Source organism: Priapulus caudatus, unplaced genomic scaffold (genome assembly GCF_000485595.1).
Source record: "Priapulus caudatus unplaced genomic scaffold, Priapulus_caudatus-5.0.1 Scaffold1304, whole genome shotgun sequence".
Classification (NCBI taxonomy): domain Eukaryota; kingdom Metazoa; phylum Priapulida; class Priapulimorpha; order Priapulimorphida; family Priapulidae; genus Priapulus; species Priapulus caudatus.
Window position 1 is genome coordinate 42,975 of NW_014578365.1, and position 12,234 is coordinate 55,208.

General features: G+C 47.6%; 2 protein-coding genes across 2 annotated transcripts in view; one reads left to right on the plus strand and one right to left on the minus strand.

Annotated features, from left to right (window-relative positions):
* Positions 1–10,416, minus strand: part of LOC106816176 (TLC domain-containing protein 2-like) — a 21,901-nt gene extending 11,485 nt beyond the window's left edge. The window contains exons 1-2 of the mRNA XM_014820734.1: positions 10,041–10,416; positions 863–944 (exon numbers count right to left, since the gene is read on the minus strand). Coding sequence (XP_014676220.1) covers positions 863–944; positions 10,041–10,103 — 145 coding nt within the window. The 5' untranslated portion in view covers positions 10,104–10,416. The remainder of the gene's footprint in view (positions 1–862; positions 945–10,040) is intronic.
* An 85-nt stretch (positions 10,417–10,501) lies between these two features.
* LOC106816164 (protein kinase C and casein kinase substrate in neurons protein 2-like) overlaps positions 10,502–12,234 on the plus strand; it is a gene marked incomplete in the record, with an annotated part of 19,028 nt that continues 17,295 nt past the window's right edge. The window contains 2 exon segments of the mRNA XM_014820721.1: positions 10,502–10,597; positions 11,393–11,654. Coding sequence (XP_014676207.1) covers positions 11,447–11,654 — 208 coding nt within the window.

Genomic DNA, 12,234 nt, shown 5'->3' on the forward strand with positions numbered 1-12,234 from the left:
GTCGTTCCTTTCATCACACCCCTTCTCTCTACTCACACACACTCTCTCTCCCTCTCTTCTCTCGGTTCTCCTTTATCTGTCTTCTCTCTCTCTCTCTCTCCTCTCCTTCTCTCTCTCGCTTTCTGTGTATCTTCTCCTCGCGCTATCTCTCGCTTCGCTCTCTCTTTTCTCTCTCTCTCTCTCTCTCTCCTTCTATCTCTCTCTCTTTCTCTCTCTTCTTCTCTCTCTCTCTCTCTCTCTCCTCTCTCTCTCTTTCTCATTCTCTCCTCTCCCTCCCTCCCTCCTCCCTCCCTTCCCTCCCTCCCTCCCTCCCTCTGTCTGCTCTCTCTCTCTCTCTCTCTCTCTCTCTCTTCTCCTCTCTCTCTCTCTCCTCTCTCTCTCTTCTCTCTGCTTCTGTCTCCCCCTCTGTATATATGTATACGTGTATTGTAGTTCGAAAAGAAGGGTAGTGCTTTCGTCTATCTCCTATACATCGTCTCTCGTCTCTCTAAAATCTCATCTTCTATCTGCTTGTCAATTTCTGTTGCTGTTGCAATTGACAACGACGGCGATGACGCTGATGCTGATGATAATGATGATGATGATGATGAAGATGATGATGCTGATGATGATGATGATGATGATGATGATGATGGTGATGATTATACACACGGAATCCTGTAACAAAGCTCTTTCCGACGCGTTGTTGCGTTGGTAGTAGTCAGTGTGGTCAAGTAAGCGGACGCACGACAGTAATCACACACGCACACATACACACACATCACTATCATTGTTCACCCCTGACGTACTGACGTACTGACATACTGACGTATATTATAGATGTGTGTATTGTGGGATATATCTATATGGTTACTATACGCACCGGTGGAGAATGCACTAAGAGCGAACGCCGACGCCGATTTGTACGTGTAGAGGTCTTCGAGCATGTCTGGTGGTAATACATCCTGTAACATAGAACACATGCGAGGCAACCAGTTAGACACACGCACACATTAGATAGATCTATGCATACATGCATACATCACTCTAGCGGTCATACAACGCCATACAGTCACCACCGACCACACCAATAGCGCGCACGCGCTCGCACGCACACACGCACACAGGCACTTGAAACGTTTCAATAAAATATAATGCTAAATAAATACGAAATCTAATACTACTACTAGTACTACAAAATTCTTAATGTTTCTATACTCTCTTTCACCTATTATTGCGACAGTTTCCTGTCAATTCCGTGTAAATGCTCTATGCACACACACTACCGCCGCCATTGCTCACTGTGCACAGTGACTGTTAATATATATAGTATTAATATATTATATATTATTATTATATTATATTATATTATTATTATTATATTATTATTATTATATTTATTATATTATTATTATTATTATTATTATTAATTATTATTATTATTATTATTATTTATTATTATTATTAAATTATTATTATATATTATTAAAATAATATATAATATTAAACAGTCACTGTGCACAGTGAGCAATGGCGGCGGTAGTGTGTGTGCATATATTAGCATTTACACGGAATTGACAGGAAACTGTCGGCAATAATAGGTGAAGAGAGTATAGAAACATTAAGAATTTTGTAGTACTATAGTAGTAGTATTAGATTTCGTATTTATTTAGCATTATATTTTATTGAAACGTTTTAAGTGCCTGTGCCACACGCACGCCCGCGCACACACGCTCGCACGCACACGCACGCTCGCACGCACGCACGCGCATGCACGACGGCCGCGGAGGACCAACGATACCGTGAATGGTCATTATAGGGTTCAACCCCTCCCCCCCCCCTCCGTCACATGAATGATAGAAAGAGTTAGATGTAACTGTCCGGCCATAACCACGAAATTACTTTTCATTCTCTGATGTCTCGCAATTTAATCATAGCGTATATTGCAATGTAACCACCCGTCCACCATCACACTTCCTTCGAAACTATAATGTAGCGAATGTTGTAAAATATCATCATATTATGAAATATCAGTAAGAATGGCCATGGATTCATTGTTAAAGTAGGAAGTCATCACGACACGGCAACAATGACTGCCGTCACGAGCTCGTGTCAATATTTTCACTACGCCCTACGAGCGTTGGACGCAGTTTTTCGCGGCTGTAAGTGCAGTTTAAAGGGACACAGTCTGCATACATGCATATCAGGAGTAGATAATAATAGGGATGCATATACTCCTGATGCATATACTAGGTGCTCCCAGGCCACTCTAAGTTTGGCCCAGTAACGCATCTACCGGTGATTAATGGGGGTTGCACGTCCTTTAATGGAGTCTGCGCACAGCTCGTGCTGACACGTTCAGCTGCCCATGCGCACACGAATGACGTGGTTTATTTTACATAAGGTTCGCTGGAATTTACATGTACACGCAAGCCCCTGTAAAAGCTACGCCGAGAGTGCCTGAGGGTACCTTATCGCCAACCTTAGTACCAATTACCAAACCCTTGGTACTCGGGATCCCCTGGCGGCAAGGATGGTCTAGCACGCAGCCCAAAGGAAGCGGGTGGCTGGGAGGGTGGGAGTTAGGGAGGGAGTGTATGGGGGGAGGGAGAGAGGATGGGTATGGGGGGAAGGGGGGATGATCAGAGGAGCAGCTGAGTGGTGGGAGGAGAACTTATAATCACAAGCTTTCTAATTAATATCCGTAGCGCTCGAAAATTTTCGCGTAAATTTCGACGAACTTTCAAATAAGAAAGCAGAAAAACAGATTTCGGATGAATGCACCAAGACCTTTGCACTGTTTACCGTGTCGTTGCTAACGTCTGTTAAACGAAACCACGTGACTTCATCGTCCAATCTCATCGCTAGGTGATCACGCCAGACGCACACGCGACTGACGTAGTCACGTGACTTCGGGAACCAATCGGGGCATCGTCGGAGATTCGGATTTCAATTAGTTCTAGCTTTGCGTCGTCGGACTAAGCAATGAATAATACAGATATAATACATTCCAGGTTCGCACGTCGGCAGCAGCAGCAACAGCAGCAGCAGCAGCAGCGGTGGCGGCGGCGGCGGCGGCGGCGACAGTAGAGGCGGCCTGGCACGAGCCATACAGCGTCAACACACGTCGCCGGGCTGCCGACTCCTAGACTGACACCACGCGTTTCGCTGAGGGATCAGCGACGGCAGCCAAGTACTTTTGGAGCCCGTCTAGCCGGCCAGCGTGTACAGAAAAGCAGATGTTGCGTACATGTTGATATGAAGCCTCCGTGTGCGTGCGTGCGGCGTGCGTACGTACCGTGCGCTGCGTAGCGTGGTCTGTGCGTGCGTGCGTTGCGTGGCGTGCGCTTGCGGCGTGCGCGTGCGTACGTGCATGCGTGCAAGCGGCGGCTGTGCGTGCGTGCGTACGTGCATGCGTGCGTGCGGCGTGCGTACGTGCATGCGTGCGTGCGCGTGTGACTAACCCCGTCACAACCTGGTAGGATTGTCACGCCTAGACTGACTCCGTTTAACTAAACGCGGCGAATCGTCGAGCTAATCAACCTCGTAGAGTGCAGCCGCGGTGACTAGTGGGGCCAGTCTAGTGCGTGACCAAACTCGTTTACAAACACAGCTTTATCGCGAAAAATAAAAAAACTCCCCGGCTCGAAACCCATCATAATAAAACGAAATCAACTCAGCGCCGCACATCGAAACGTAGAAAAATATTAGTTCAAACAAATTGCTCGACCGAACGCATTGCACCCCAAAGAATGAACGCATATGGCATGCGGAGGCGGGTGTGTGGGGGCGCACTTTTTTTTCCATCAAACCCCGATTAAAAAAAGTTAAAAGTTGAAGGTCTCGCAGGCGCGTTTTAATCATATATGGACTCGAATATTAACATTTCATTTTTGCACGATCAGCAGTTCCAAAGTCCCACGCGCGGTGACGCACACGCGACGCGCGCCTGCGGCGCGGCGCACGCACTGCTAATGTTATCGCGTTACCGACCAACACCTCCCCCGCAACCGCACCCAATACTAAATTAGGTCCCAAGCAAACAATGGAAATCTCTCGTAACAACGGTCGCTATGGCGGTGCGCACGCGTCTGACTCTCTGTGAAACGCCGACATGAATCGCCTGCATGCTTGGCAGACGAACGTTGGTAGCCGCGGCCGTACGTTACACCGCCTGCACTCGCCGACAGCTCCGTCAAAAAAATTCACAGCACTCCAGTGCCGATGAATATTTTAAATGCGATCAAGACAGTGAACACATAATTGAACATATATCTGCATGTGACATTCGTGAGTGGGCGCACGCACATGCCATTAACCTGGCACCGGCCATTGATACGGCTGGGTTACATTCAGAACGAGAGAGAAAGCACAGGCACGTGGAGCGTTTCAATAAAATATAATGCTAAATAAAACGAAATTATATTACTACAGCAAAGTCTAATGTTACTATACTCTCGTTTCACCTATTTATTGCCGACAGATTTCTGTAAATGCCGTCCCAAATGCTCATCTGGCAATCAAACGCTGGCTGGCCGCCATGGCTTCCGCTGCCACACTGACACATAACTATAATAATATTTATGTGTCAGTGTGCAGCGGCAGCCAGCGTTTGTTGCAGATGAGCATGCATGCATGTGTGCGTACGTGTGGGTGTGACGACGGAGAGAGACGAATATCAAACAAGGATGTATTTACTCGCCCCTCCGAGTGGACTTGTTCGCGTCCGGGCCGAATAGTTAGTAGCGTTAATTAAAGATCTAATAATTAATGGCTAATTAAGAATTAAAGACTGTCGAGGGCGCGTATTCAATCATGCGGCGATAGCGAATGTCATGCGGTTGCCATGCACGCCTTAGTTCCTGAAAGATATCCTACTATTACTATTAGCCCCTAAATCTATTCCTTGCCTTACTCTTTTCCTATTCCTGACTTCTAAACCTTTCTATTCCTACTACGGAAGTGAAAATTATGACCGCTTACTGACGCAGGGCTATTAGAGAGCTATAACAACCGCTTACTGAACTGCAGGCTTATAGCAGAGCGCTATACAACGCGCTTGTACGTGACTGCAGGGCTATAGAGAGCTATAACAACCGCTTACTGACGAGGGCTATAGAGAGCTATAACAACCGCACTGACGCAGGGCTTTTATAGAAGAGCTGTATAACAACCGCTTACTGGACGCTAGGGCTATAGAGAGCTGATAACAACAACGCTACTGACCGCAGGCTATAGAGAGTATAAAACCGCTTACTGGACGCAGGGCTTATAGGAGGACCGCTATAAACAAACCGCTACTTGCGACGCAGGGCTATAGGAGGAGCTATAACAACCCTTACTGAGCGCAGGGCTATAGAGATGCATATAACAACCGCCTTACTGACGCAGGCTATAGAAGCACTATAACAACCGCTTACTGACGCAGGGCAGAGACTATAGAACGCCTTATGCGCAAGAGGCTACAACCGCTTACTGAGGCAGGGTCTATAAGAGGCTATAACAACCGCTTACTGACGCAGGGCTATAGAGAGCTATAACAACCGCTTACTGACGCAGGGCTATAGAGAGCTATAACAACCGCTTACTGACGGCCAGCGGCCTATAGAGAGCCATATAAAAAATCCGCTTACTGACGGCAGGCTAATAGAGAGCTATAACAACCGGCTTACTGCACGCAGGCTATAGAGAGCGTATAACAACCGCTTACTGACGCAGGGCTAATAGCAGAGCATATACAACCGCTACTGACGCAGGCGTATAGAGCAGCTTATAACAACCGCTTTACTGACCGAGGCTTATAGAGAGCGTGCATAACAACGGCGCTTTACTGCGCAGGGCTATATAGAGACTAAACAACTTCCCGGCTTTAGAGCTACCCGAGCGCACAGACAGCGGGGGCTATAGAGGCAGGCTATACACAACGCGCTTACTGGCACGCCAGGCGCATAGCGAGAGCCTATTAACAACCGCTTAACCTGACGCAGGGCTATTAGAGAGCTATAACAACCGCTTACTGATCGCCAGGGCTTATAGAGAGCTATACAACGCACTTACTGACGCAAGGGCTAACATAGAGAGCTATACAAACGCTTACTGACGGCAGGGCATAGAGAGCTATAACAACCGCTACTGCACGCAGGGCTATAGAGACCTATAGCAATCCGCCTTTACTGACGCAGGGCTATAGAGAGCCTATAAACAACGCTACTGACGCAGGCTATAGGAGAGCTATAACAAATCCGCTTACTGACGCAGGCTATAGAGAAGCTATAACAACCGCCTTACTGACGCATGGGCCATATAGAGAGCTATAAACAACCCGCTCTACTGACGAGGGCTATAGAGAGCTATAACAACCGCTTACTTGGACCAGGGCCTATTTAGCCAGCAGCCTTATAACAACCGCCGTACTGACGCGCAGGGCTATAGGAGCTATAACAACCGCTTACTGACGCAGGGCTATAGAGAGCTATAACAACCGCTTACTGACGCAGGGCTATAGAGAGCTATAACAACCGCTTACTGACGCAGGGCTATAGAGAGCTATAACAACGCTTACTGACGCAGGGCTAGGTTAGCAGAGCTATAACAACCGCTTCACTGCACGCAGGCTATAGAGAGCTATAACAACTCCGCTTACCTTGACGCTAGGGGGGCTATAGAGACCTATAGCAACCGCTTACTGACGCAGGGCTATAGAGAGCTATAACAACCGCTTTTACTGACGAGGCGCTAATAGAGAGCCTATAACAACCGCCTTACTGACGCAGCGGCTATAAGAGAGCTATAAACACCGCCTTACTGACGCAGGGCTAATACGAGAGCTATAACAACCGCTTACTTACGCCAGGGCTATAGAGACTATAACAACCGCTTACTGACGCAGGCTAAGAGAGCTATAACAACCGCTTACTGACGCAGGGCTATAGAGAGCTATAACAACCGACTTCACTGACGCAAGGGGCCGTATAGAGAGCTTATAACAACCGCTTACTGACGCAGGGTATAGAGACCTATAACAACCGCTTACTGACGCAGGGCTATAGAGACCTATAGCAACCGCTTACTGACGCAGGGCTATAGAGACCTATAGCAACCGCTTACTGACGCAGGGCTATAGAGATCTATAGCAACCGATTTCCACATGGTAAATAATTGGCGCTAGATCGTCTCTCTTTCTCTCTCTCTCTCTCTCTCTTCTCTCTCTCTCTCTCTCTCTCTTCTCTCTCTCTCTCTCTCTCTCTCTCTCCTCTCTCTCTGCTCTCTCTCTCTCTCTCTTCTCTCTCTTCTCTCTCTCTCTCTCTCTTTCTCTCTTCTCTCTCTGCGCGGTCGGGTTTTCTTGCGCTTCATTCTCTCTCTCTCATCTACTCTCGTCGCTCTCGTCTTCTCTTTCTCACTCTTCTTTCTCTCTCTCTCTCTCCCTCTCTATCATCTCTCTTCGTCTCTCCGCCTCTCTCTTTCTCTCTCTCTCTCGCCCTCTCTCTCCGCTCTCTTCTCTCATCGCGCCGCTCATGCATTCTCTCTCTCTCTCTCTCTCTCTCTCGCTTCTCTCGTCTCTCTCTTTCTCTTTCTCACTCTCTTCTCTCTCGCTCTTCGTCTCTCTCTCTCTCTCTCTCTCTCTCTCTCTTGATCTCTCTCTCTCTCTCTCTTTCTACGAATTTTCTCGCACAGCCGCTTTGCGCTGAGCGCTGTCCTGCGGTCGGTGTGCAGCAGCCGCGCGTGCGCATTCAACCATTCATTCAGATCACTCTCTGTCATTGATAGGCTACGGTAAGCGCTTTCTTTCTTCCTCCATCCCTCCCCCCTCTCTCTCTCTCGCTCTCTCTTCCTCACTCTCTCTCGATATAATGATCATGCTACAGGTTGCCCCGGGTAATTATGCATGCGATAATTATAAGCTCCATATATATATATATATATATATATACGTATATAATATGAAACTGAAAGCTAAAACCAGGCCGTGACCGTATCGTGACCAGACTCACGCTTGTGCACACACCTATACATGTATGAACAACGCGTAAAAACAGGAAAGGCAGATAGTGAGACGTGGAAACTGCCAGAGACAGGGAAATAAAGATTGAGAGAGAAAGCGGAAGGGAGGGATAGGGAGAAAAGAAGAGCGGAAGAGAGGACGAGAGAGATGGAGAGGGGATAGAAAGGGGGAGAAAGAGAGAGAGAGATAGAGAGAAAAAGAGAGAGAGAGAGAGAGAGAGAAAACTTGCGTCCGTGCCTTAGTTGCATGCATCCATGCGTAGATGTACATAGGTACATCATTTTTTTTATTGAGACGTTCCAAGTGCCTGTGGGAACGTGGAGGCGACCCGCCCTCTCCCATTCCCTGTGTTTGCACACTGGCCTATTTTGGCAACGGCAGCTCAAAGCAGAGCATGCCAGCTAGAGAGCACGGTTACTTACACCCAATCCGGTACCCTCCCACGCGCGCTCGCACGTATATATGCATACGTACGCCCGCACGCATATTATGCCTCTCACACACCCCACCACACACGCACGCACGCACGCACGCACGCACGCACGCACGCACACACACACACACACACACACAGTCACACCCACCCACACACATGCTGATATCACTCGTTAATACAGGGCGAAGCATTGGTCTATCCATTTATGACCGTAAACACGTAATTAAGGCGTAATTAACACGTTCGTACGGAATTCGTGCCACACGTTTGATATAGACTATGAATTGATACATAGAAACGTATATATACATACTATATACATATAGATACTACATACATATTACTTCCACGACCCAACACCCCTGTCGATTTTAAATGGGCTACCCCCACATTGACGAAAATGTCATAGGTCTCAATCTGGACATATGTTCTCTATCCTTGAACCAAACTTTGCCGTAAAATTCCTGAGCAAAATTTAATGTAGAGCGGTGCCCTTAAAACTTCCGACACACCCGCTAGGTCTACACTGAATAATTAAGGAAGTGTCTAAACAACCGGATCCGGTTTCGGTATCCTGAAAACTATACAACCGGCTCTCTTCTCTGATTGGCTAATTTTGTCACTATTTTACTTTTTATTATTTTTGGCTAATTTTATTTTATTTTAGAATTAGGAATAGGGTTAGGGTTAGGGTTAGGGTTAGGGTCTATATCCCTCACTTTCAAGTTGGTTTCAGTGGCTGAACAGTAGAGCTTTGGCTTCATGATAGTAAGGGGCCATGTTCGAACCCCATAAGATGTTTTTATTTTCCTCTGCTTTCTGTATTTCTTTGTATTTTATTTGTTTCTGCATTTATTTGTTCCGTATTCATTTATTTATTCTGTAACTTTTGTTGATGTTCGGAATTAAATATATTTCTTTATGTTTTGCATTAAAAATTGTCCTATTATATATTTGTCCTGTTATGTTCGGAAACTGACGAATCAGAGAAGAGAGCCGGTTGTTTAGTTTTCAGGCCTCCGAAATCGGGTCCGGTCGTTTAGACACTACCAATAATTAATTGACAGACTCAAGGGTCGTGGTTAGAGATAGGTTACAGGCAGGTTTATACGTTAGGTTAATACTGGTTATAACTTATGGCTAGGCTATACTATTACTCATACGTTTATAGATCTATTCGAGTTACGGAAACAAAATATTTAGAAGTTGTTTAGAATTTCGGGTAGATATAGCTGGAAGTGGAATCGTCGTTCAGTGCAGCTGATAGGGTCTATGTCCCCCAGGGTACTGCCGGAACGTACCCGGGGTACGGTCCGGTATACCGGAACGTACCCTGGTACTATCTAATATGCCGGACCGTACTTCGCCTACTCCACTAACGAGTCTATAGGGAGTCGCCTACGCCTACTCCCTAACCCTAAACCTGTTACCTAACCCTAACCATATCAAATAGTTACCAGGGTACGTTTAGGTATACCGGACCTTAACCAGGGTACGTTCCGGCAGTACCCTGGGGGACATAGACCCTATGGCTATGAGTATGAGTATGAGCTTCAGTGCAGCGGGTGTGTCGAACGTCTCACGCTACCGAAAGGAAACGAACGAATCGGTTACATAACTTACAGGAGAACGGACCAGAGTCCAGCGGTGAGGGCGTGGATCCACGACACGCAGATATTCTTCCATCGCCACTGCTCATTAGCGGCCACGACGGCCTTCGGAATGTCCATGTATCCGGCGACGCGGTTACACAAGTGAAAGAATAGCATCGACAGCAGCATCATGTAGGCGGCGTACCACGGGTCTATGATCGTACCTCCTAGCACCTTAGAACCCTCCAGCGTGATGTCGGCCATCGGAATAACTTCTAGGGTGTGATCGTCGCTCATCTTTGGTGCGAAATTCATGTTTGTTGCGAGTAAGTGGGAACAACACGAGCTACGATCGCACAGGTTAGCGACTACGGAATCCACGCCTCGCCTGCTGCTTCACAACAACAGAATGAACAGATATCGCCCTCGATCGACAAGTGAGCACACCTACACGTCTGTCATAATCCCGAGAGGCGGCGCCACGGTGTACTTGGGCGACAACTTGTGGAGCGGATTTTTGGTAGACATCGCTACACGCCAAAACATAAACAAACAATACTAAACGTCTGTGATTGACGAGCCATATAAGTACGTAAATTGTTTATTTACACGTTTATTACTGCGTTTACTTGTCAGCTCGATGTCTGATTCATTATTTAAAGTTTAGAACTATTTATGGTGATAGTCGTGATGGTAGTAGTAACTAGTACTAATCTGGCCATAACTAAGTCGAGAGTTATGTGACCTAGCCCTACCCATAGCCATGGGCGATTGTTGGACTTGCAGCCTGTATCATGCCTGTATGTTTAGCTAAGTAAACTCTGTGTGCACGGTAAACATATACGATTCATGTCCCCATTAACATCGCCATGATCCTGTCATTATATGTGTTGTAGGTTACTTAACTAAAATCTATTCAATAAATACTGAACGTGAATTACTTTACTTGAATTTATTCATGTAAATCTGACAAAATTGCACCGTTAATACTAATTGTCAACATGGTATTAGGTGGGTAAATCTTAGTTTAGGACCCTTGTACATGCATGATGCAGTTAGGATTATACAGTCAAGTTATGATTAGGATTAAGGCTATGTTTATGGTTATAGTGATGATGTATTATGGTGACGATGATGTTGATGTGTGTATAATAGTGGTTGTACATTAGGACAACCAATTTTATCTCATTTTCACTCTGCCAACCTTGACCTTAACCCTATCTCTAAACCTAATCTGTAACCCGACCCTAACCATAAGCATAACCCTATGTCTACTCCTAACCCCCTGACCCCCTAAGTTAACACTACCCCTAACGATATTCGAGGGCTATCATTAAAATCCGAGGTCCTGCGTCAGATTTGAACTCTCTGTCATCGCCGCAGGTATTGGTCCAGCGCACGAGTTGTTGCACGTTTCCACCGGAGGGCGCCGGCGGTATGATATCCGCGGATGACACGATCGCGGTTGACGTCGGCTCGTTTTGGGAGGTCGGGAACTACCGGCGGACAGTCAAGCGCGTGGACGATGGTCACCTTGCGTGTAAGGAGTTTGTGCAGATGGTGAAGGAGCGGTGCGACATAGAGCAGAAGTATGCCACCCTGCTGAAGGAACACGGAGAGAGGTGGAAGAAGAAGCTTGACCACGGTGAGATCACAGCTGGGGTGCGGTGAGGTCACAGCTAGGGTGCGGTGAGGTCACAGCTAGGGCGCGGTGAGGTCGCAGCTAGGGCGCGGTGAGATCACAGCTAGGGCGCTGTGAGGTCGCAGCTAGGGTGCGGTGAGATCACAGCTAAGGCGCGGTGAGATCGCAGCTAGGGCGCGGTGAGATCCCAGTTAGGGCACAGTGAGATCACAGCTAGGGCGCGGTGAGATCGCAGCTAGGGCGCGGTGAGATCGCAGCTAGGGCGCGGTGAGATCACAGCTAGGGCGCGGTGAGATCACAGCTAGGGCGCGGTGAGATCACAGCTAGGGTGCGGTGAGGTTGCAGCTAGGGCGCGGTGAGATCACAGCTAGGGCGCGGTGAGATCACAGCTAGGGTGCGGTGAGATCACAGCTAGGGCACGGTGAGATCACAGCTAGGGCGCGGTGAGATCGCAGCTAGGGCGCGGTGAGATCACAGCTAGGGCGCGGTGAGATCACAGCTAGGGCGCGGTGAGATCACAGCTAGGGCGCGGTGAGATCACAGCTAGGACGCGGTGAGATCACAGATAGGGCGCAGAGAGGAC